At 42.6% G+C, this 25,195-nt stretch overlaps 1 protein-coding gene across 2 annotated transcripts in view; it reads left to right on the forward strand.

The window, feature by feature from the left end:
- Window positions 1-25,195, forward strand: part of vps13c (vacuolar protein sorting 13 homolog C) — a 104,690-nt gene that overhangs the window by 57,710 nt on the left and 21,785 nt on the right. For both annotated transcript variants that reach the window (XM_080730550.1, XM_080730551.1), the window contains 26 exons: window positions 431-735; window positions 1,087-1,234; window positions 1,349-1,457; window positions 2,483-2,616; window positions 3,319-3,475; window positions 3,598-3,677; window positions 4,284-4,343; window positions 4,448-4,604; window positions 7,009-7,128; window positions 7,466-7,569; window positions 8,720-8,887; window positions 9,043-9,347; window positions 9,507-9,654; window positions 10,291-10,444; window positions 11,178-11,302; window positions 11,763-11,932; window positions 15,771-16,033; window positions 17,208-17,434; window positions 18,649-18,741; window positions 19,943-20,176; window positions 20,906-21,037; window positions 21,606-21,695; window positions 22,243-22,398; window positions 22,837-23,101; window positions 23,844-24,004; window positions 24,576-24,697. In XM_080730550.1, coding sequence (XP_080586676.1) covers window positions 431-735; window positions 1,087-1,234; window positions 1,349-1,457; window positions 2,483-2,616; window positions 3,319-3,475; window positions 3,598-3,677; window positions 4,284-4,343; window positions 4,448-4,604; window positions 7,009-7,128; window positions 7,466-7,569; window positions 8,720-8,887; window positions 9,043-9,347; window positions 9,507-9,654; window positions 10,291-10,444; window positions 11,178-11,302; window positions 11,763-11,932; window positions 15,771-16,033; window positions 17,208-17,434; window positions 18,649-18,741; window positions 19,943-20,176; window positions 20,906-21,037; window positions 21,606-21,695; window positions 22,243-22,398; window positions 22,837-23,101; window positions 23,844-24,004; window positions 24,576-24,697 — 4,187 coding nt within the window. The remainder of the gene's footprint in view (window positions 1-430; window positions 736-1,086; window positions 1,235-1,348; window positions 1,458-2,482; window positions 2,617-3,318; window positions 3,476-3,597; window positions 3,678-4,283; window positions 4,344-4,447; window positions 4,605-7,008; window positions 7,129-7,465; window positions 7,570-8,719; window positions 8,888-9,042; window positions 9,348-9,506; window positions 9,655-10,290; window positions 10,445-11,177; window positions 11,303-11,762; window positions 11,933-15,770; window positions 16,034-17,207; window positions 17,435-18,648; window positions 18,742-19,942; window positions 20,177-20,905; window positions 21,038-21,605; window positions 21,696-22,242; window positions 22,399-22,836; window positions 23,102-23,843; window positions 24,005-24,575; window positions 24,698-25,195) is intronic.

The following is a 25,195-nucleotide window of genomic DNA, read 5'->3' on the forward strand; positions in this document are numbered from 1 at the left end:
TACAGTATACTGTATACACTCTACTCTGGAATGGTTTGTCTCAGCACGTAAAAAAAGGGAATGCTTTTCATGCACAACATGTAATGACAGTCAGATGTCACTCGCTCCATAAATGATATGCAAATTCTTCAACCGCCATCAGACACTAACGTCATACCTCTGTTCGCTATCCCCACTGTCTATGCACTCTCTCATAACGGTGTGTGTGAATTCACTTCCGAGGTTACTTTGAAGCCAAGGGTTCAAAATTTGAACCAGCTATCCAGATTTTTGCATGATTGCCAGATCACTTTTTAGGCAGTGAAATTCTCACATACAACACTCCCTCTGGTTCCCCTTGTCATAGCCAAGCATTCTGTCAGGGATTCATTCATTCAGCCTCGCAACACTGTTCCATTTTCTCACCCCTCATCCGTTACGTTCCTCATAGACGTTCGTGGACAACTTCCAGACCGCCAAGGAGGCTCTGAGTGCCGCCACGGCCCAGGCAGCAGAGAAGGCAGCCTCCAGCGTGAGGGACTTTGCCCAGAAGAGCTTCCGCCTCTCCATGGACATCAAACTGAAGGCGCCACTCATCATCATCCCACAGTCGCCAATCTCGCAAAACGCCTTTGTGGTGGACCTGGGTCTCATCACGGTGGCCAACAGCTTCTCCCTGCAGTCGGCAGAGGGCTTTCACCTCCCGGCTGTGGTGGACATAATGGACGTGAAGCTGACACATCTGAAGCTGTCCAGGTATCAGAGGAGAACAAATCATATTGAATCCCATATTGAATAGAATGAAGTTAACCGGATCTTGTTTGGTGTCATTTTAAGCAAAGTTTATACCTGACTTTGTAATGCATTTACTTTTGGGACATGTTGACAGTTCATGAATGAGATTGATAATATCACAATTAAAATATTTAATTAAAATGTATGTTAAGCCCGTTAACCCTGGTGTTCCTATTTTGGCAAATGTTCTACATTTACAGTATCAACATTTGTCTGGATTTGTCGAAATTATTTTTTGATTCCTCTTCTATGTTTTGTAAATGGAACTCTGACTCTAAGCATGATGGATGTTCTCTGTTTTTCTGTTTACAGAACCACCTTGAACCGGGGCTCTTCGCAGCCAGACATTGAGATTCTCAAACCAATCAACTTGGAGCTTCGCGTCACCAGGAACCTGGCTGCTTCCTGGTTTACCAAAATCCCTGGCATGCAGGTCCAGGGAGTCCTCAAGTCTATGAATGTGGGTGTTCCACACTTCTCACTATTACACTTACCAGTCGAAAAGTTTAGCGTTAACCCCAGTATAGGGACATTAGAGTTCATGTCATTATAAATCATCTACCCTTCCTTTCAGATGTCTCTGGGCCAAGAAGACTTTGGAGTGCTAATGAAGATCCTAGTAGAGAACATTGGTGAGGGGAGTAAAGAACACAGTATGGACATGAAAAGACAAGTAGCTCAAGGTAACAGAACAACATGCAAGCTCCTTTATCCAATTTACTGTGTTTATTTAATTTTTTTGTAGTATTGTTTGTTTATAATCTATGTATGTTGCGGTTAACACATGGGAAGCCAAGGTTTCTAACATTTCTAGCTGTTGCTGCTGCCGTCGTTCACTTACGCTTTAATTTTGAAGAGCCTCGGAAGCTTCGTGCGTGTGCACGTGAGTGTCCACTGACGATTGAGGAAGAAGATCCATTTGTTTACAAACGCTCGCGAAACTAAAATCCATAACCGGGGCCGACCATCGCGGTAAAGTGTCGCCGTGAAAACAGGCAGATCTCTGCTTCCCTGGCGTTCTTTGCACCTTATTCATAGATAAAGCTGTTTTTATGTTTCAGCCTAGAATGGAAGTGTATGTAGCCTAGATCCTCCATTTTGTTTCTCTGCGAGCCACGGTATGACGTATGGACCAGGGTCTTTCACAGGGAACACAGAACGGATGCAGCTGCATGTAACCAAGTTAACCCTTTGTCTCGTCTCTCAACAAGATGACTCATTTTTGGCACAGCGACCTCCAGTGGCCGTATCTCGTTACTGAACGAGTTTGGCTCCCAAGTTGTTAAGTGTCCACCATCTGGACGTTGAGTACCACAGTTAAACAACTTGACAAATCAGGGGGGGGGGGGATTTTATCCATGTCTGACATGGTGAGCAGCACTGAGATAACTTAGTGACAGTTCAGCTTGTGCTGATTGGTCAGCCGCCATATTGTCCCTAGGGAAAATCCAGCAGCTGGCCAATCAGCACAAGCATCATACTCTCTGTCCTTTTATCACTGTCTCACCCAGGGAAAATAAAGGCTAAATTCTGATTAATGCAGACCCGCTAGAAAATGCACGTCTTGCAATCCTGCCTTTTCATTCCAGCAAAGAAAGCTAGATAGCACCTATTCTTCATAAAAGAAGGATAGTGTGAACATACAGTAATGTATATTTAAATAAACTATGATTATATTTTTCCATTTTGTTCTTGAAACCCCTCCCAGAGAAGGCAGAGCTGGCCGAGGAGCAGATGGTGGTGGAAACTTCACAAGCCGGACCTGAAGGCCAGTCAGTCATGACCAATGGAGCACTCAGTGAAAACACAGTCAATGTTCTCCTCAACTTTGAAATCCAAGAGGTCCGTACATCCAAGAGCAATTTCTTAAGGATCTTCTTTAATTGCAGAATCAACAGAACATTGTATAATGTCACGTTACTCTTGAAGTATTTCCCCACTACATTCAGTCTCTATTATTATCTATTATCTACTAGTAAGACGCTTCAGGGCGACATGTGACCTCGGTCGTGCCAATTCTTGGCCATCTGGCCAGTGATGTATATCGGACCAGTTACCCATATATGGAGATCCCTGCATGATAGTCAACAATGTTTATACCATTCTAATACCATTCTGATAAGTCTGAGTCACAGTGATGTGGCACAGAGTGACAGTGATGAGATCTCCATATATGGGCATAAAAGGGATTCTGTTAGAGTGGTTCCCATGAGATCACAACTTACAATATAATGTATTTTATGCCCATACATGGAGATCCCTATCTGAACCAGCCACACAGATATGGGCCATGTCTTGGCCAGTGATATATATCGATGACATCAGGGATCTTCATGTATGGGCATAAAAGGGATTCTGAGGAATACCCATATATGTACTTTTACATAGGTGATGTCACCTGTGATATCACCTGTGATGTCACAGTGATGTGTCAAGGGAACCAACCCATAGACTGTAAAAATTTGTACACACATGGAGACAAGCTGTGACATTTCTCATGGTAAACTGCAACCTTCGGTCGCAATTATCACTTTTCTTTTTAAGGTGGTAGTGAAGTTGACCAAGCCCAGAGAGCAGGAGGAATGTCCCCTCCTGATGCTTCATATGGCTCACCTGGGTATTGACACTAAAGTCAGGAAGTATGACATGTGTGCCACCACGTACATCAAGAAGATCACCATGAAGTGCCTGGAGTTCACAGGTTAGAATTAACACTACAACTCTGAATATTGTGATAAGACAGTGTTAGGATATAGTGTTGGGATACAGTTGTTTGTCAATGGCACTCAATTTCTTACAATATTTTCACATCTTTTCTGATAGATTCCAATGATGAACCCCTCTGTCTCATAAGTTCATCTGCTGAGTCCGGTGCTGATCTGCTTAAAGTGCAATATTTCAAAGTAGGAACTCTCAAATTTCCTTTTACCTCTCTAGTATTTTTCAGGAAAGGAATGTTAAGAAAGGAAAGTACAATGAAAGGCTCCTCTACAACAGCCAAATCATTTACATTAGGTACTAGTAATACAGTACCAGTCAGTGACGATCAATGGGATTTTCTGAGAATTTAAGTTTGCATGTACATTTAACAAACTAACTGCACCCATTGAATACGTAAAGTCAGATAAAACAATGAATTATTAAGTGTTTTTTGACAGAGGTCTTGTCAACAACTGCATTGAATAGAAAAGGTTCTTTGTAAGGGAGCTACTGTACCTTAGAAATGACCCAGATATATTTAAATTTCTACCTGTAGAAAATCCATTAGCCATGTGGGTCTCTTATACCCATACCTTTGCTTCCAGGCATTTCCAAGACAACACAGAAATCTGCTATAACAGCTACAGTACCATCAAGGCCTCTAGATTTTAGCACAGCTTGTCTGAGGTGCCTAGATAAATATCACTTTAGTTGTAAAACACTTCTTAAGCCATACTTGTATAGGTGAATGTTCATGTATTTGCTTTAATTATTATTATTATTCAGCTGACCATATCTCCTCTCCTTAGGCGGACAGGAATGGGCCCAACTTTGCGGCTGTTTACAAGAACACTGAACAAATGATCAACGTGAGTAACCATGGCTGTGTACTCATCACTTATTTTTGTTTTTTTTGGATATCGATTTTCAATTGGAGACTTCCTTGCTCTCTTTCCTTCTCTCTTCTCTCTAGGTAACCTTTAGCTCTCTTGACCTGCTGCTCCACACCGAAGCTCTCCTCTCCTCAATCAACTTTCTGTCAACTGCTCTGTCCTTCAGTAGCCTGTCCTCACCGGAGAAAGAGACCAAAGCCAAGGCTGAGGACAGCAAGGCTGTCTCAACCATGTCCAGTAAGTCCTCAGCACAGTGCACACGTGAGCTGTGCATGTGCGTGTGTGTTTGTGTTTGTGCGTGTACACACGTGTGTGTGTGTGTGTGTGTGTGTGTGTGTGTGTGTGTGTGTGTGTGTGTGTGTGTGTTTGTGTGAGCTTTACACACAGCTACATGGATATAAAACTGCAGTTAGTAGGTCAAGTGAACGTGACACTCTTTGAGTGTAATTATTAACCTGGATTTCAGTGACCCGATTGTTAAACTCATTGAGTGTATAAATGATGGAGTAACCTTCCAGTTGAAGTTGGGAAAAGAAATAGGGTGCACCAGTTAATCGGAATAATTCATTTCATTGATTCTTTTACACATTTCGAGTTTAATAAAATAATAGATTTTGAAAATTAGATTAAATTAATTCTTAATTTTAATCATTTTGGTTTCTTTTTTATCAAAAATATACCACATAAATAAAGTAATACAATGTAAATGTAAAATTAAATAAAAGTCCAATAGAGCTCCAACAGTTTAAATTTTTTGGTCATTCTGATTGATTGATTCAATATTGTATTAAAGGAATAGTAATGTGATTATAGCAAATTCACACCCATTGATTCCGGATGGGGAATCAATGGGGATACATTTATTGTAAATTAATATTTTTTTTGTCTTAGGAATGCGACAAAAACCAAAAAATATTATTGAAGTCTCCATGGTGCGAGTAATCAATGGAAAGATATTTGTGTTAACACGATTGTTAACATTACCGGTAGTAAATTCAAACTTTATGCTAAAAGGATAACACAAAAAGCCCAAGGGGGCTTGTTTTCCATTGTGGTCCATTGTACTCAATTGCATATGCAATTCAAATTATAGGCTATAATGTAAAATAAATGCTAAGAAAATGCAATCTACAAGCTCACAACGTGCCACAAGCTTGTAGATTGGCTATGTATTTTTGCACAATATTAGTGTACGACAAACAAAAAATTACGAGATTATTAAAAAACTCTATTATTTTTTTTTTCATGTTGATCTGTTTATTTATTATACATTTAAAAACATTTACTTCTCGATTCGATCAATTGAAAAACAAATTGTTTGTATAATCGCTAAGAAAATAATCGTAGCCATAGTTGCAGCCATACACAGAATCAGGTCAAAATGCATACACTGGTTTCATTCTGCTGGACATCAAGGCTTTGTTTGCTCAGTATTTTTAAAGGCCCATTATTATTGAACTCAACTGACCTAGAAGAGAATCCAAACAATCAAACCCTGAGAGGAGCTCAGCTCACGCATGCATGCAGGCACGTTTATATTCACGCACGTGTGCATAATGAAAACATAGCACGTTTTCAAGAGGCCATGTTTGCTAATATTTACTACACATTCAAGCATGCACTCAACCACACATCTGTTCAAGCAAACACATTGTGTGGTCTGTTGTTAAGGGTTGACAGTAGAGCTGATAAAACAGGTTAATAATTAGGTTTGGTCTTTTGTCCATGATTTATTGCACCTGGCAACCTTTGTAAAGTCTATGACATATGGTACTTTAATATAAGCTTTAATATAATCTCTTTTAGGTTTCTTCATAAAATGTAATTATGTTATACTTTTATGGCAGTGTGGCGCAGAAGTAACGATATGCAGTAAATAAATGTCTGTACATTTAGAGAGCAGCGGTGGCCTAAAGCTAAAGGTTAGAGAAGCACGTTTGTAACCAAAAGGTTCCCGGGTTCATATCCCCGGACCGGCAGGAAAGATCTTGGTTGGGAAGTGAATGGCCATCACTTACTCCTCCCTGAGCCACTGGGTCAGGAGGTAGAGTGGCCGTCTTGGAATCCGAAGGTTCCAGGTTCGATTCCCGGCTCCTCCTGGCAAGTCTCGAAGTGTCCTTGATCAAGACACTAACCCCTAACTGCTCCTGATGAGCAGGTTGGTGCCTTGCATGGTTTCCTCTGCCTGGGTGAATGTAAGCTTTGGTGAAAAGCTCTATATATAAATGCAGTCCATTTATCATCCATTTACCATCAACACAGCTGAAGTGCCCTTGAGCAAGGCCCTGAACCCCCAAACTGCTCCATTGGAGCTGCTCAGTAGCCAACGGTATAAGACTGGTTGTACTGGCCAGTTTCTAGGTTTTAATGTGTCTGTGTGAATGTGAAGCAGCGGCGTAGCTGAAAAAGGAGAACTCATGCTCAGCCAACCTCCCCATGGTAAATAAAGGATAAAACAAATAAATAATAATAATTGCACATATACAAGCTCACAACACGTCCTGATATTTACTTGTAGATCTGCTATTTATGTGAAGAGATTTGGTGTAGACTAGAGGGGAAAAAAGCAGGGGCCAAGTACAGATCCCTGGGGAACCCTGGTCAACAAAGTAGAGTTTAACACTTCAGTCTTCCCTTCCAGCTGCCCTTGCATCTCCATCTGATAGTAATGTCATCGACCTGAAAGTGATGATGCAGCTTGATGCTTTCAATGTCCTGGTGCGTGACCAGAAGTGCAACATTGCTGACATCAAGATCCAAGGTAAAGAGCCACCATTGGCCTCATTTAATAAGATCACCAAAACACAGTAAATCATCTGAAACCAACACTTATGATTGATGAGTGCATACCATGCTGCCTACATACAGTAGCTGGTTTAGATCATAACAACAAGAACCCTGATGTTCCTATTTTGGACATTGGGCATAACAAATTGACATATCTACTGTACAAGTAGCTATTTTTTAAAATAGCATTTAAGTGATTAAAGGAAACGGGTATGGTTGCAGGTATGTCATTGGGGTCCATCATCAGGTGGGCACCTTATCACAGGTCTGTTGAATTAAGAACATGGTTGAAGTATTCTCTCGTTCCTCAGGTATTAATGGATCTCTCCTGATGCAAGGACCACAAACCCATATATCTGCACGCATGCAAGACTTCAGTGTGCTCAATGTCGATCCCAAAAGCATCCACAAAAAGGCAAGTGCCCAAAATAAAGTTATTTAACGCATTCGTAGTTTATTTCTATGTCTTTCACTGCTGGCTTCTCCTACCTGTTAAAGCGGCCGCTATTCAAGTTCCCATCATGCGTGATCGAACACTGCTATGCATCGTGTGTTCGCGTATTCCATCAGCTTCTCAAATCCTTTTATTTTTTTTTCAATTGATCAATAAGTTCTCCGTCTGTAAGCTGCCGTGTTTACACAGAAAGCCAACGAATAGAGGACGGACAGCCGCTTCCGGTTTACGGTCTCAATGTTAACTGGTCCGCTCAATAATGTGTCCGTGTAGAAACCGATCACGGAGCATTAGTTCCGGCCTATTTTAGTCCCACTTCGATTAAAAAAAAATATTTATTAAAGCTTATTAAATCTTCGGGTTCCTCGGGCATGGCAGGGAAGGGGTACAAAGGGGTATTTTTTTGGCAGAGGTTGAGTTAATCTCAAGCAAAACCTTGGAAGCTGTTGACTAGGGTTCATGTCACTTAATGCGATCTTGCACTTTTTTAAGACACTCTGGAGCATCTGCTAAATTCTAATTACTTGAAATGCAGGTTGGAATAAAAATAAAAACACCTCATGATACAGTATATTATTATGAAGATATTAGAGCCATGGCAATTATAATATATGGAGTTATGAAATGCCTTAAGTATTGCACTCAGAGTTAGGTTGTGCAAGGGTAAAGTACCTGCCCACCACGTTGCATCAGGTTTGGTTTGGTGTCTAATTTCATACATTGTGAGATATCAAGATTTCTTAATAAAATTAGCAAAAATGTAATGCTCAATGACAATCCACCCATATGGCAGATGTGTTCTGGGATACGTGTCAAATCTCTCCAAGACATCACTAAATAGCCATATCTCCAAAACTGGTGGTCCAAACTGAACGACCAATATTTCAATTTGTGATTATGATTTATTGCTTGCATATGACCTAAAAAAAATGGGAAAAAAAAAAAAAAATCTCACAGCCATGTGTTTGGTGAGTCACAAATAATTAGTTTACTATTTAAGAGTAGTATTATTCATCACTGAGCGTCCATAATCTGATAATAAGCGTAAGCTAAAGCAAACCTGACATGTAAAATAACATTTTGCGTAACCATTCGTTCTTCTTCCCTCCAGGCCATCTCCATAGTAGGAAACGAAGTATTCAGTTTCAACATGGGTTTGACTCCCAATGCCACTGAAGGGGCGGGCTACGCAGACACATCCAAAGTGGACGGCAAAGTCAAGCTCAACGTGGGATGCATCCAAGTGATCTACCTCCATAAATTTGTTACTTCCTTACTGGTAAGGCACAAATGAATAGAGCTGTTCATACAGTAGATACTTTAGATGGATTTATTCCATACTGTACTTGATTACATACTGTGTGTGAAAACATGACTGCTTATCTACAGTATATGCTTGCTTCTTGGAAATAAACGATTGGCCATGTCTTTCAGAACTTCATGAACAACTTCCAGGCAGCCAAGGAGGCTCTGAGTGCCGCCACGGCCCAGGCAGCAGAGAAGGCAGCCTCCAGCGTCAGGGACTTTGCCCAGAAGAGCTTCCGCCTCTCCATGGACATCAAACTGAAGGCGCCACTCATCATCATCCCACAGTCGTCTGTCTCCCAAAATGCCCTGGAGGTGGACCTGGGTCTGATCACCATAGGGAACAGCTTCTCCCTGGTGCCTGCGGAGGGCTGTCCCCTACCAGCGGTTGTTGAGAACATGGGTGTCCAGTTGACACAGCTTAAACTTTCCAGGTCAGTGGATGTAAATACCTTATCCTGTTTACAATAACCCAAATAAGCTGTTAAACTGGCTAAATCAGAGAACCTGGGATTAAGGTAAGGTTACATGGAATAGCAATATTATCCAGGATACTGAAGCTTTTGTCAAAAAGTGAAATGTGTTTCTGCCAGGATCTCTGTGGACCCTTCATTGACCCAGTCCAAAACTGAGCTTCTACAACCAGTGAACCTGCTTCTGACTGTTAAGAGAAATTTGGCAGCCTCCTGGTACAAGAAGATGGCTGCCATAGAAATCGATGGAGATCTCAAACCAATGAATGTACGATTTCTTTCTTTCTTTCTTTCTTTGGTGACTGTGACTGGCTAAAGAGAGTGTGTTAGAAAATTGCTTAGGCTCCCGGTACCGAATTATATCACTGTAGCAGTGTACACAGTATGTTAAGTGAGTCTTAAAACACAAGAGTTAAAAGTGAATAGCAGCCAGGGATGGAAATGTTGAGATTAATAGACTAGAGCAGAATCAAAATAATTTTATGTGGGCTATGTGGTAGGTGGAATCATTACCGTGTGTGTGTGTGTGGGGGGGGGGTTAAAGTTCTACCTGGATGAGGGTAATCATTGGAGTTCACATCCAAAACATACACATCTAAAAAATACACATCTAAAAAAACAATTGGATAGATTATAGAATGATACAATTATATTACAATATTACACAATACAAACTTCCTTTCCACAATGTGTGTCTCTGCAGGAGAGTGATTGGATAACAGAAAGGAATTATAGCTGATTGGCTTAAACACATTTATGCTGACATATTATCCGGATTTGTCCACTAAAATGTAGTGTAGAAAGAATGGTCACACAATGGAGTACTCCATAAATGGAGATTTGCGAATGTATCTATATTTTGTACAAATGGATGAGATATAGCCTCCCTCTGTTCCCCATGTAGGTGACAGTGAGTCAGGAGGACCTACGGGTATTTTTGAGAATCCTGATGGACAACTGGGGAGAGGCAAGTGTTCTGGAGCCTGACAAGCCTGACCCCACTGCTCCCACACAGGGGATCAGCCTTAATCTAAAAACCACCAGCCCTGCACTCAAAGGTCAGGACAAACTTTCTGTCTTTGTGTGTGTGTGTGTGTGTGTGTGTGTGTGTGTGTGTGTGTGTGTGTGTGTGTGTGTGTGTGTGTGTGTGTGTGTGTGTGTGTGTGTGTGTGTGTGTGTGTGTGTGTGTGTGTGTGTGTGTGTGTTTTAGTAGTATTAACCATTTATTGCATAAAAGGAATACAGTTAATCTCAGCGTTAAAGGGCTCCACGTTCGGAGATGTTCCCTGAATTGTGTGCATACTAGCATGCTAAGCAAAATCAGGGAACGCTAAGCAATACCCCCGCCTAGGGATACAATAGCAGAACAATAGCAATACATTGACATGTAACTTACTCAGTCAAAATCACAGTATTTGAGCTTAACAATACATTGACATGTACTGTAACTTAGTCAGACACAATCACAAGTATTAGAGCTTAGCCAGACTGATCGTGCAAAAGGTGGAGGCTGGGGTGGAGGAGGAGGCAGCTAGCAGCGAATGTTCCGAAGCTTCGGAAACCAAACATAGGTAGAGAAAGCAAGCCGTATTTAAAGGAGCCTTCCATACTGAGTGAGAGCTTTGATTGGAGTATGGCAGTGTGACGTAATGACCAGCAGATATGAGAACAGAGCTGACTGACAGCTGACTGCAGCTGGGCTGGACAACTCCCGTGTCCTGCATAAACTAACGCTGAAGCTTCAATGAATCAGTGTTTGAAAAGCCCTCTTTGTGGTTGTTGTCTCTTAAGAAGATGCTGAGAAGCCCAGGGAGAGCATGACAGAGGAGGATGAGGAAGAACAACTAGAGACCCTGAAATTCAACTTCAACATCGAATCCCTCGGACTGGTGCTCTACAACAATGACCCAAAACAGGTGCTTTACTTCTTTCTTTCTTTCTTTCTTTCTTTCTTTCTTTCTTTCTTTCTTTCTTTCTTTCTTTCTTTCTTTCTGTTCGTTTTTTAAGTGCCAAATACTTTAGGTGTTATTTGGGTTGGCTGATTGTTAAAGGGATATTTTACTTTTGGTCATTTTATCATCTAATCAGGCTTTTGTGAATACCCTAGAGAGATTTTAATTTGCTTGATTCAGGATTTAGATATTTGATTTTCATTGTATCAGACACGCCCCCTTCCTATACAAACCCAACACGTGTTTGTAATCATTTTTGGGGAGAATGGAATTATTAAAAATAAATGAAAAAAAAGTCATAAACTGTCCCGGGTGCTCTCAAAAGCCTGATTAAGACGATAAAATGACCCAAAGTTTTGTTTTAAGTGAAATATCCCTTTAAGGACTTTTTTTTCCTCCATTGTTGATCATTGAACCTCCCCAGCCATCTGCTCTGGGTCAGCACCATGAGAGCCTGCGTCTGGGAGAGTTGGCCTTCCACCTGTTGAAGGCCTCTGGGAAGATGATGGCCAACGGCATGGTGGAAGTAAACACCATCCTCACCACTTGCACCCTGGATGACCTGAGGACTGGGATGCAGAGAGTCACCTCACGGTAAGAGACTGGATTCTTTGTTGATCGGGGTCTCATAGGGGTCTGTACATGATGGCCCCCTCCTTTTTTTCCACATTACTCCAAATCTCTTCGCTGAAAACAGCCGATCTAAGTTCACGACGCATTGTGAACTTGTAGATATTTTCAAAGAACATTTGTCTATTGTGTATATATATAACAGTTGAAATTTCTATGCAACCCGTAGAAACGCGCCTATTCACATGCTTCCCAGCGTGTTAAGGTCCCATTTTCTGTGTAGCTGCTTTCAAGAGTAGGAGTGTCATGACATCTCATCAAGCCAACATGTGAAAGGAATCCAAATCTTTATTTTTTTGTTCCATTCTCTTTTTATTGTCATATCATTGTTTTATGTTAGAACCATGATGTTTTCTTTTAATGTATTTAAAATGGTGCTATGCTGTGCATGTAGAGCGGAGACCCGACAGTCCCACCTTGAGCAAGCAACGAAAAACTCCCCCTCAACTGGAAGGAGCATCAGGCAGAAGGGGGGGGGGGGCAGAGAGAAGGGGGGGGAAGAGAGTCGAGAGAAGGAGAGACAAAGAGGGAGATACAAGCAAATACAAGTAGTAGTAATAACAATAATTGCAACCGTAGGTCGCATTTACTACCAAATCCTCCACGGGCTGTCTGTGCGTCAGTCAGTCAGTCAGTCACACTTTTGCCCTGCTCATATCTCCACAACCGTTGCCCCCATCCATGCCAAATTTTGCACACACACTCCTTGACTGCCAAACTACAACCTCCAAGGACCCCCGGAGCCCCAGGGACCCCCAGGTCCCTGGGGGACCCCCAGATGTAAAAAATGACCAAATGTGCTCACACGTCACACGTCACACTTTTTCCCTGCTTATATCTCCGCACCCGTTGACCCGATCCATGCCAGATTTTACACACACACTCCTTGCCTGCCAAACTACAACCTCCAAGGACCCCTGGAGCCCCAGGGACCCCCAGGTCCCTGGGGGACCCCCAGATGTAAAAAATGACCAAATGTGCAAAAATGACCAAATTACCACCCCAACGGGGCTGCTCACGGGGAATTCCCGGGGACCACCGACTCCTGGTGCTCCAGAACGGATGCAAAAGTGGTGGCGCCCCCAGTGGAGGACCCCCTGCCACTGCAGCGCACATAAAATGCCGTAACTCGGGCTAGGAGCGTCCGGGAGAGCCGGGGCCGGTACCTATTCATCCGCCAAGGCAACACGGAGACCCCACCCCTCATTTCTCACATGGCCCTATTCTAGCGCCACCTTCAGGCCGATTTTTAAAACACATTTTTGGACACTGCTCCTACAGTTTTTGCCCTAAAATCACGAATATCACTACACAGCATGTCTACACTCATGTCATCAACATGGATCAGGAAGATTTGGGAAAAACACATTTTTGCCCTATTTGTGGAGATAAGCCACCGGCACCTACGGTCGCTTATCTCCCGATTAGGGAGTCTTACTGGTAGTAAATATAATATTTTCCCTACAGTGGAACTAGATTGCCTCAGGCCGAAACACGTTGGTCACCTGCGTTTTTAAAATTTTCCTTGAATTCAAATAATAAATTTCTACTTTAAAATGAACAGAGCTGCCTTGGATCCTAAGTTCACCACCTTAATTCTTTCACCTTTTTGATTCCCACTACAACGGAAATGAACTTGGAACTTTTGTCCTGTAAGTAAATATAATAGTGTAAGATATAGTATATATAATATAGTATAGCAATAATGTTAGATAGTATATAGTGGTAGAATATTAGAATGTTAAGATAATATGCACAGTAGTGGTATAGTTGCGACCGTCAGGGAGCAGTTTACTATGAAAACCTCCACCGTCCGTCCGTCCGTCCGTCCGTCCGTCCGTCCGTCACACCTTTGTGACCATCAACAAACGTCACACCTTTGTTTAAATCGAAGAGTCTTGGTCAAATACTTCTGTTGGTTTCTGCACTGATCATTTATACAATTCAGCTGTGTTTGCTCGTGTCATCATGATGAGGTCATAAATCAGCCATGCCCAAATATAGATTTTACGGGTTTACATGCTTACTCAGTTATTCGTTATGTGAAAGTCCTATGACGTCTATGATATCTGACATCATCATACATACATTCCCTTTTATGCCCATAAATGGAGATCCCCTCTGTAGAACCAGCCACTGACATCACTGTAATGTCAGGGGAACCAAATCCCTTTTATGCCCATATATGGAGATCCCTGTGATGCCAGGGGAACCAAATCCCTTTTATGCCCATATATGGAGATATGGAGATCCCCGTGTTGCCAGGGTAACCAAATCCATTTTATGCCCATATATGGAGATCCCTGTGATGCCAGGGGAACCAAATCCCTTTTACGCCCATATATGGGGATCCCTTATGTCATCAATATTAAGCCCATATCTGTGAATATCTTTGGGTACCAGATGTCTCCATATATGGTTAAATGGTCCGATATACATCACTGGCCAGAAGACCAAGAAATGGTGCAACCTCGCCCTTTGCTTTTCTCCCTATAGGCATCTTACTGGTAGGTAGTTTAATGAGGAATGCAGTATGGTGGTAGGTAGGTAGTTATGGCCTTTGATGTAAGATTTTCACTTTCTAGGATAACTATATTTGCTATTCCCAGATGATGCCCTTTTAGGGTACCCCTCATGCCCATATATGGAGATCCCCAGGCTTTACTAATTAACATAAGTTTTATGCCCATATATGGAGATCAGTGTCCCAATGTCATCAGATATATGGGCATAAATGGACACAGGCAAACTAGATGGGCTGTATGGATATCCAGATGTGTGATGTAAGTGTTTTATTCCAAATGTGGCACCCCACAGACATATTTCCAGAAACAAAATCCCTTTCATGCCCATATATGGAGATTTCTGATGTCATCAATCCCAGGCCCTGTAAAAAACATGGTTGCTATGGTATGAGCAACTTATGTCTCCATATATGGAGATTCAACTTCAATGAGTAACCATGGCAAACTGTCAACTGCCCGTATGTCTTGATAATTGGTAAAACAAACTTTTGGCCTATTTGTGGAGATAAGCGACCGTTGGTCGCTTATCTCCCGATTAGGGAGTCTTACTGGTATAATATACTAGCAATCCACAGTTGTGCTAGCCATAGACAACGCTTTACGATGACGTAGTTACTCACTTTGACTGACAGGTCCAGTCCGTAGTCATCAGCGCATCAAAACATCGTCGCAAATACGTCTTTTCCAGACAGATATTCCAAAAATGCTAACTGTTGTTCTTTTTGAGATCTGAGATGCTGTTGATTTCAGATAAAACTTCACTTAATACAGCTTTTATTTGTGATTTGTAAACTCTTGTCGGGTATGGGGGCCGCCATGTTTGTTTTCAAAATGTGAGAGCTGCTGCAGCCGCTCGACCAATCAGGAACGGTGTGAGGCGGGTCGCTCCAAATGCAGCCATTTGATTGGAAATTAGAACGTAAGTTCTCATAAAGAGACTCCATGGGAGGACCACCAGACCGAGAAAGGAAGCACATTGGTGATGACGTAGCTCGGGATGGCTACAGTCGTGCTCCATGGAGGCCCGATCCGCAGTCACACTCTTGGTCTCCAGCTGGGGGTCCATATTGTAATAACATTCCATGGAACTGCGAAGTGGGAGACATAAAGAACTCCGGGGACCCGCTCCCCTCGAATTAGTGGCAGGCCTTACTGGAGCGTGAGTCCGTACAGTGTTAATTACTATTGCACTGATAGGACATGAACCCACACAACCAAAGAGAGAGGAAGGGGATGTTCTTTTACTTTGTCAATGGTTGTTCTTGTTCTTCCTGCAGGATGATTAGCAAGCGGGACGAGGAGAGTGAGGAGGCCATGATAGACGTGACGTACCGCCAGAGCAGCAGGGACAGGGAGCTGGTGGCCGTGCTGCAGAAGCTGTACGTGTGTGCCAGCGTGGAGTTCCTCATGGCTGTGGGAGACTTCTTTATAAAGGCCCTGCCTCCCAGCGCTGAGCAGCCAGCTGCTGCTACCACCGCCACCCCCCACGCCGACACCAAGCTACCTCTGAAGATTCACGCTGTCGCCGACACCAAGGCGGGTGAGTTTGAAGAAACCCTCACTCTCTCCTTCAGATCATCTTCACCTCACAGCATCATGGATGTATTAAGGCCCTTTCCCACTGGGCGCAATAACGATATGTCGGCGTCCACGTCAATTATGACGGCTTTATCGTTGTGGTGTGGACTCTACCATCCACTTAAATTGAATACAATATTTGTTATCGTTATCGTGCCCAGTGGGAAAGGGCCTTTAAACCCCAGCTGCTACTGTATGCTTCAGAAGCAGAATCGCAATCAACTTTACTAGCCCTTACCCGTTCAAAGATATGAGCTCCAAAATGATGTGCAGTGTGTGGGTTATGGGATGTGCACTGTGCATACAGTATATGAGGGATGGAAAGTAACTTTAACTGGTGCTTGCATGATAATATGTAGGAGCATCAATGTAAGAAATACCCGTTTCGTTTAATGGCTACCCCCCCCCCCCCCCCCCCCCCCACCCACCCGCCTGCCTGCACACACACACACACACACACACACACACACACACAGACACACACACACACACACACACACACACAGAGAGACCTGGTTAAACATGTTGCCTCATGCTAGATGCAAAATAGATGTGCCTCATGCTAGATGCAGAATAGATAGTAGATACACCATAAAAATGCTAATATACAGTATATGATTTGTGAAAGTGACAAACGGGCTTCACAGTTATGTTAGGTGTGTTCATATGCTAATGGTGATGCGATTTCAGATCAATTGCTCCAGCCACTGAGGAGAAACGCTGTTTCAGACAGACAGACAGACAGACACTCACTCACTCACTCACTCACTCACTCACTCAGACATTCGCAAAATTATAGTATAGATGGTCACTACTCAAATTTACAGCTGTAAAGACGTTTATATGATATATACTTTGATAATTACATGTAAATGTACCGCATGAACCCTAGTGTTGTTATTCTGGGCATAATAGGCGAAAATGAGGGGACCAAGTAGCTTCGCTGGTCAGCGAAGTATAGTATTTAAGTGGTGAATTACTATATGTAATTATGTATGATTGTTTATTTGTTACTTTGTTGGCATTGTCCGCAAACTGTACTTTTCTTTGATGTTGCTCTTTTGCCTCTCCACCCAGAAGGAGATATTATTAATATGAAAAAGATCATGTCAAATATGTATTTCTTGCCCCCTTAGCCCCAACACCCAGGACCAGGTTGCGAGCGGTGGTGGTGGATCCAGAGGTGGTGTTTGTGGCCAGCCTGATGAAGGCAGATGCCCCTGCCCTGGTGGCATCATTCCAGTGTGACTTCAGTCTGCTGATGGAGGACAACGGGGCCCAGGATATGAGGGCCAACCTCAGGGAGCTCAAAGTCCTGGCTTGTCCCTTTATCCACAACCAACAGGACAAGGCTGTCACCACTGTGAGACTCACTACCGTCTGCATATCTGTTGTCAAGGCTGAGCTTCATTAGGAATCATGTAGCAGCAGGGATACATGTTAACCTGTGGGCATGACATCTTTTGTAGTATGTTCTTCCAAATTTTTAGATACTAAAGTATATAAAGTATTTTATATACTTTATATACTTTAGTATCTAAAAATTTGGAGTCTCAGAGGTGATGTTGGAGTCGAAAATCGACTCGATTATCGACTCATGCTCACCGCGACTCAAAAAAGATGTTGAAAAATCTTTTTTAATTTTTAATTTTTTTCCCCAAAAATGTTTTAATCGCTTGTTCAAAAACGATATAAGCGTTAAGGCCCTTTTCCACCGGCAGCGATAACGATGACGATAGCCATAAAATATCACAGCGATAATAATTATGCCTTCACATTGATGTCCGATAAAGTTATCGGACATCAATGTGAAGAGGCACCAATTAACAGCCGCTCGCGCAGAGCGCATCGCGAGCTGTTTGTCAGAGACCCAGTTCCATATCACTGTGATCTTAACCACATCGTTGTTGATCCTAACGATGTAGTTGTCGGATATCGTTGTCTTTATCGGTGATGGGTGGATGCTGCCGATCCACTTCAATTGAAAACCCACTTTTTTAAATCGTTATCGTCATATCGCTGCCGGTGGAAAAGAGCCTTTAATGTTTTCCAAATGTGAGAGGACCGGTGTGTGTGTGTGTGTGTGTCTCTGTCGGAGACGAGTGAATGTCTGTGTTAGTGCATGCATCCATCGCAGACAGTAGTCGCTATACAGTAGTCCCCAATAGCGACCTTAAGCAACACTACGGCAACGGCAGATGACAACGTTAAACGGAAATGATCCGCGCTCGATAGATAAACCTGCCGTCTCCCCAGCCGTCTACGGCAGAAGGTCCATTCCCATGTAGCACCTACTCCGTCTGCTGCGTGTACGCGTCGCCATGGGAACCAAAGCGTTCAGTGAAAGGGGTGGGAACCCGTCGCCGCCGAGGCTTTGCTTAACCATTTTGATCGCTACGGCGATTACGTCATAGCAGCCGTAGTCCGCCTGGCGTTGAAACTGGTGTATCCTTTTCTCTTGCTTGTAAATGTGTATTGAAAAAACAAGAATATTTTGGATAGTGAATAATTTTGAATGGACACTGTATAATCCATTTTCTAATGTATGGAATATATGTTTATTCAACTGGCCAACAGGTGTTGAAGCCATGCTCTGTTGTGTTAGAAACCAGAACTCAGCCCAACCAACCACTGATGGGTGGTGTGACTGTGGAGGAGTTCATAGTTAAGGTATGTTAAACAGTTCTGACTCAACTCTACAGCAGTATACTGTTGGAGCATCCATGCATTTATCCTGCAACTTAAACCGAGATTAAATTCAACCATGCACCCCCCCCCCCCCCCCCCCCCTCCATGCCGGCCATTTTTTTTATTTTTTGTACCCTTTCAAGTCGATGCGAAATATTTTTCCCGCCCGCCGATTACTCACGCAAATAGACATGGTCTTTGTGATTTGGTCAAACGGTTCCAAAGTTACAGGAGAATGGAAAAACCCTGCTTCAGCACTGTTTACAATTGGAATGTTTTTTCTCACACACACAGACACACACACACACACACACGCACGCACACACACACACACACACACACACACACACACACACACACACACACACACACACACACACACACACACACACACACACACACACACACACACACACACACACACACACACACACACACACACACACACACACACACACACACACACACATACAGTCATCTGATCAAAGGCTGCACTTGTCTCCAGCCAGGAAGCAATTATTGACTCATAGATTAGTGAACACCGCCATTTAGTGGCCATAAACTAAAAGTCTCTGGCAGTTCTTTTTTTCTTTTCTTTTTTTCTTTCTTTTTTTAATGTAAGCAGTAAGTTGCTACAGTATAACAAGTAAACCTACATGGAATGGATGTAGTGATAACTTGCGAAGGATCAGACCCTTCCTCACCAAAGAGTCTGCTCAGTTTCATTATGCCTTATTATATTAAGATTCTACTGTAACTGGCTCATTGCTGGTCTTAAACCACTACCTTTATGACTGAGAGCAACATTGCGGATACCAGTGGCTGAATGGGTTTTCTGAGGATCTTTGGATCAGTTGCTGTGGTTTGAGAATCTAGTAGAGATGTCCCCCACAAAGGTTTTCCGAGGTCCAGGTGAGGTATTGTATCTCCACTGTGGCCTGGGAACACCTTGGGATGGGTTAGTCAGAACTGTCTTACGTGGCCGGGGAAAGGGAAGTCTGGGATTCTCTGCTGGAACTGGACGAAGATCATGGATGGTCTTACCATGTTAGTTGACTAGGGCTCATGCAGCTTACACTAATGCTGTACTTTGTGGCTCTGAATGCCTACATTGTAAATTGAGTGTGGTGCTAAGAAACTTGGAAACAAAAGTAATATTTTGTCCAAATCACATTTCCCCTAGATTTCACCGGTCATCCTTAACACGGTGATGACCATCACCGCAGCCATGACATCAGAGCCAAAGGGCGATCAGAACCTGGTGGCTGAAGCGGATGTTAGCAACCTGTGGTCTGTCATGAACATCTACTCCTGCAACTACTGGTTTCTTGGGGTGGAGCCAGCCACCGAGATCACAGAGAGCTTCAGGGACCAGGACGGATCCAACCAGGGTGAGAGCTTCACTGTGGATGTCAAGGTATGCTGTGTTCCTATTCATTTCTAGAATAGTTGGTCTCTTATGTTACAGTCAAGTATTGTGCTTACAATACTTCTCCATAGGTTGCATGTACTGTAGGTTAACACACATAAAGTAAGGTGCCCTCCACACTACAGGCGGTTTCCGTCGGGGCTGCCGCTAGGATCAGCGGTGGCCGCGCCGCGGTGAGACACAAACACACTCGCTCAGTGAGTAAACGCTGCGCGGTATTTCACAAAGATGAACACAATCCATCTCTCACCGCCCGCGTACGCATGCACAAATGAGCACGCTCGCGGGAGATTTCACGGGACCGCGCCCGCTCCCCTCGCCGCCCCAAAACTTCGTGCGCGGCTGAAAAAGCCGCCCGCCTCCCATTGAAAATTAATTGCTAGGAGGCGGTGACCGCGGCTAGTGTGGAACCCCCTTAAATCATCGTTAAGTAAAGAAATCTGGAAGAGACACTGATAATGCTTGTTTTTAAAGGCTTGAAGAACAAAGTTATTCAGGGGCTGAGATTGGGCAAAATTTTGTTTTTATATTACGTCTAACATTAAGATGGGTGAATGAGGCAAAAGATAACTGTGAATTGAACTGGAAACGTTTTGATAATCACTACTACGCTATTTAGATTTTCAACTCAAGCACATGGAGAGTTATTGGGTCAGCCAGTTAGTACACAGACCACAATGCTCAGTGTGAGCCCACTGTACCTTCTCTGTCTTGCAGGTGGTCCAGGTGACTCTGGAGTCAGGGTTGGGCCACAGAACGGTGCCACTGCTCCTGGCCGAGTCGTCTTTCAGCGGTTCAGCGAAGAACTGGTCCTCCATGCTCAACTTAACGGCTGACTTGACTCTGGAGGTGATGATGGGATGTGGGTGGGGGGGGGGGGGGGGGGGGGGGGGGGGGGGGGGGTTCTTGAAGGAGTTTTGTGTGCATTGTGATATCATTATTGTCAATCCTAATATACAGCGTCTACAATAACTAGTTCTCAAATTGTGGCGGGCTGTGGCCCGTGAGGATATTGTAAGTGGACCCCCAAATAATTGGCATAACACTAAGGTTGTATTGATCAATATAACATTAACCCATTTAATCTGGGAAATAGCAACATACGTTTATTAGTTAGGATTTTTAGAATGGGCCTCAGTTCTAAAAGGGTTAATATAAAATAATTAATGTAAAAAAGACATTTAATGTATTCTTTAATTAAAACCCTGAAAAATTCGTTTTTTCAATAAATTCCATTGATCCAAGCCGGAACACAATCGAATGATTGATCTTTAGGATAAACATGCTCTGAAGTGAACGTTTTGAGATGTTCATTCAAGTGGACCCTGATCCAGAGGACATTGAGAACCACTGTACAATCTCACATGTGAGTGGCCAGGAACAGGACTATAACAATAATAATTCATGTTGTTTGCAGGTGAACTACTTCAATGAGATGCATGCTGTGTGGGAGCCTCTCATCGAGAGAGTGGACAACGGCAAACGCATGTGGAACCTCAAAGTAGAGGTACAGTACAGTACACATGCAGCTTCAACTCTATTATGCATTATGGTTCACACTTGTCATTTTGGTTAACACATTTTCCGCCAGGTAGATTTTATAATTCAGAAATGCAACCCCGCCAGCGATTTTGATGATTTTACCTTATTTTGAAGGACCCACAGAAGTCACGGGCATGACTACGATTAGTGTACACACTGTTTGTAACATCCAACATTCATGACTTCTTTACCCCGAGAAAAAAAAGATTGCGACCGTGACGATCCGATCTTTAGTTATGGTCCAATGGTTCGTTGAAAAAAAGTGTCTTTTGACGATCAACACAATCTGGGAGTAGAATCCGAGATAAATCCACTTCAGAATTCTCTACCATTTGGTCTGAATGGTAAACCGGATGTCCTGGCCTCATCTCTCGAAGGATCGTGGGCCGTCTGATATTAAACAATGAAAAGACGGCCAAGTGCGGTAAAATCGGAAAACGCGTTTTGGCGTAAATGGCGCCAACATGTTTTAATATTGACTAAAATGTTTTCCACTTGTTCCCATCATGAAGATGAAGAACAACCCAGTTCACGATAAAAGCCCTATGCCAGGTGATGACTTCATTAATATTCCGGAACCTCGCACTGCCATCAACATCTGCTCCAAAGACACCATGAACATCACCATCTCCCAGTCCTGCCTTAATGTCTTCACCAACCTGGCCAAGGTACAGCTCTTTTCTCATATTTCACACTAACGTACTGTAGTAAACATTATTGTGATGGGAAAATGGCAGTCACCAATCAAGTGGATTCAAATCTCGACTCTTCCAGACACTTTGGCAGAGAAAAAGGAACTATGATTTGGTGGTCATATTAGTTTGTGGTAAGTTAATCTGTTCTAATTTAAAAGGAGCCTACTTAATAGCCTGTTTTCTTAGAGGGAACTACACTCCCTGGACATGACGCTAGTATGTCTCAGGGACTTACCTCCAAGGTGATCTATATCTGCTCTATGATTTATAAAGCGCTGGCGTGCCACTGGGCATATAATTAAATAGAGGTAAAGTCGGAAGTGAACAAAAGAAGGGCTAATAAGATCACATTTGAGACTCTGACACCTACCACATTATCTTTTTACTCACAGTTGGTTCTTTTTTCACCAGGCTTTCTCTGAGGGCACTGCCTCCACCTTTGAGCACTCTCTGAAGGAGAAGGCCCCCTTCACCCTCTGCAACGCGCTGGGCATCCCCCTCATTGTGCAGCACAGCGGCAGCCTGCGGAGGATAGACTCACCCACACAGGGGAAACTGCACGAGGTGGCCGTAGGCCAGAGTGTGGACCTGGAGAACGCGGGGTACAAAGCTTCGTCCCGGGGGAAGCTTTCAACACTGCAGCGCCAGGAGAGCTGTTTGTTCAACCTCACCATTGGTCAGCAGCCTCTTTGACACTCATTCATCACATCAACCCTGGTGTCCCTGTTTTGGACATGTCATTATAGGCGACATTTTTCATACATTAATTAGAATTTTAAAATAGACAAACTACAAGCTCAAACGTGTCACAATACAACACGTTGTGAGCTTCTAGATCGGCTGTTTTTGCTATTCTTTGGGCGAAAAAGTGGTTAATATTGTAGAAGGAAGGCACTGGAGCAAATCCAGAGAATTAAAGCCTTCACAGGGTGCCTGTAAAAGAGTGACAACGTTTCGATGTCAATACACCTGACGAAGCTTTATTGACCTCAAAACGTCACTCTGTTACCTGCACCTTGTGAATGAAAAGGCTTTAAATGTCCAAGCTTACTCCAGTGCCTTCCTACTACGTATTCCGTTACTGAGATCAGATGCACCTAGACCAGCCTAACTTTGGTTTGAGGTGTGGTGGAAACTGTTTGTACTTGATTATTATTGTGTCTTTGTTCTGTTAGAATAGAATGTCTTTGTTTTCATTGACCAATGTACAACGTAATTTAGTGTGACAGCTCTGTTGTGTTTTGGGCACCATTGAGGGATGACACAAAATGTAGTTGTACATCAAAATGTAGTTGTACATTGTATAATGAAAATAAAGACATTCTGTTCTGTTTTGTTCTGTGTTTTTATATCTCAAAATGCTGTTTGAGATAAATGTTTCTAAATTAAATAATGACTGATATGTATTTCTACCTCAGTCCCCGCTGGCTACAGTGAGATGTCCAACATTGCTATAGACAAGCCGGGTCGCAGGCTGTATAACATCCGGGGTCCGATGTTGCAGGAGGCAGTAGCAGTGCTGCTACAGATAGATGCTGCGGACGGCAACAAGGTCATCACGATCCGCTCTCCGCTACAGGTTAGCTTTACATTTACCTTTTAATAGAAATAGCAGGCATCCCGGAGTAGCTAATGGCATGCATATTAGAGCTTCAATGATCGATTATTTTCTACATGATCATTCTATCGATTACTTATTCTATTAATCGAATAATGAAGAAGCTCGGTTTAACATTTTTACATATCAAAGAATCGACACAAAAAATATATTTAGATTTTATTCAACATTAAAAGAAAGAAAGCATGTGATATGTGCTTTCGTACTGTCATTTTAATGATTAATCTATGTTATTTTCAAACATGCTTTTGATTGATTGATTGAAGACTTTATTAGAAGTTTGCATAGGAAAAGGTACAGTTTCATGACGGTACAGTTCACTGGTACAAGGTCTACTAAAAGGAGATCCATGAAAAGACTAAGCTTATTTCCACTGGAAACCATTGAAGTATCTCATATAACATTGAATGACAGACAAATAGAACACAGTACTATGCAGTAGATATGTAAAGAAAAACAAAAAAGAAACAGTAAGTCTAAATAAACAGTATATGCTGTAATTCAATATCTCTCTAATTTCCTTTGGTTTCAGATAAAGAACCATTTTTCTGTTCCATTTACCATCCTGAAGTATTGTTCCACAACCAGAGGACTGGTGAAGATTGGAGTGGCCGAACCGGAGAAAGAATTTCATGTCACATTGGAAACCTACAGGTACCGTACAGTACTGTAGCGGTTTCAACCAAATGACAAAATCCCTGCAGAGGTCACTGTTTGAACATTACAGCAACCTACCTGGGTCAAAACAAATCTGTGCCTTTTGGGGCCTCTAGGTTGGAAAATATTTAGTTGCAGTTGTTATGATTTTGTGTGTCCTACAGACTGATGGGTCAGATTGTGGATTGTTAGTTCTTATTAGTAATCGTAATATTATAAATGTTTGTACTTGACTGGGTTTTAGACTAGTATTATTGTATTTGTACTTGATTGGGTTTTAGACTAGTAGTATGTTTACTGTACTTGAGTTGACTGGGTGTTAGATTTGATTTTTGTAAAATAGAAAAGCCTCCTGTGGACAGGTGATGAGAATTAGCACTTGTGCTATAATCACTTATATCAATGCATCTGGTTCGTCCAATGTGATTGGGATGTCCATATCAAATAAATAAATCATAACATAACATAACATAACATAACATAACATAAATGGCT

This window comes from Nannobrachium achirus, assembly GCF_963921795.1.
Source record: "Nannobrachium achirus genome assembly, chromosome: 7".
Lineage (NCBI taxonomy): Eukaryota > Metazoa > Chordata > Actinopteri > Myctophiformes > Myctophidae > Nannobrachium > Nannobrachium achirus.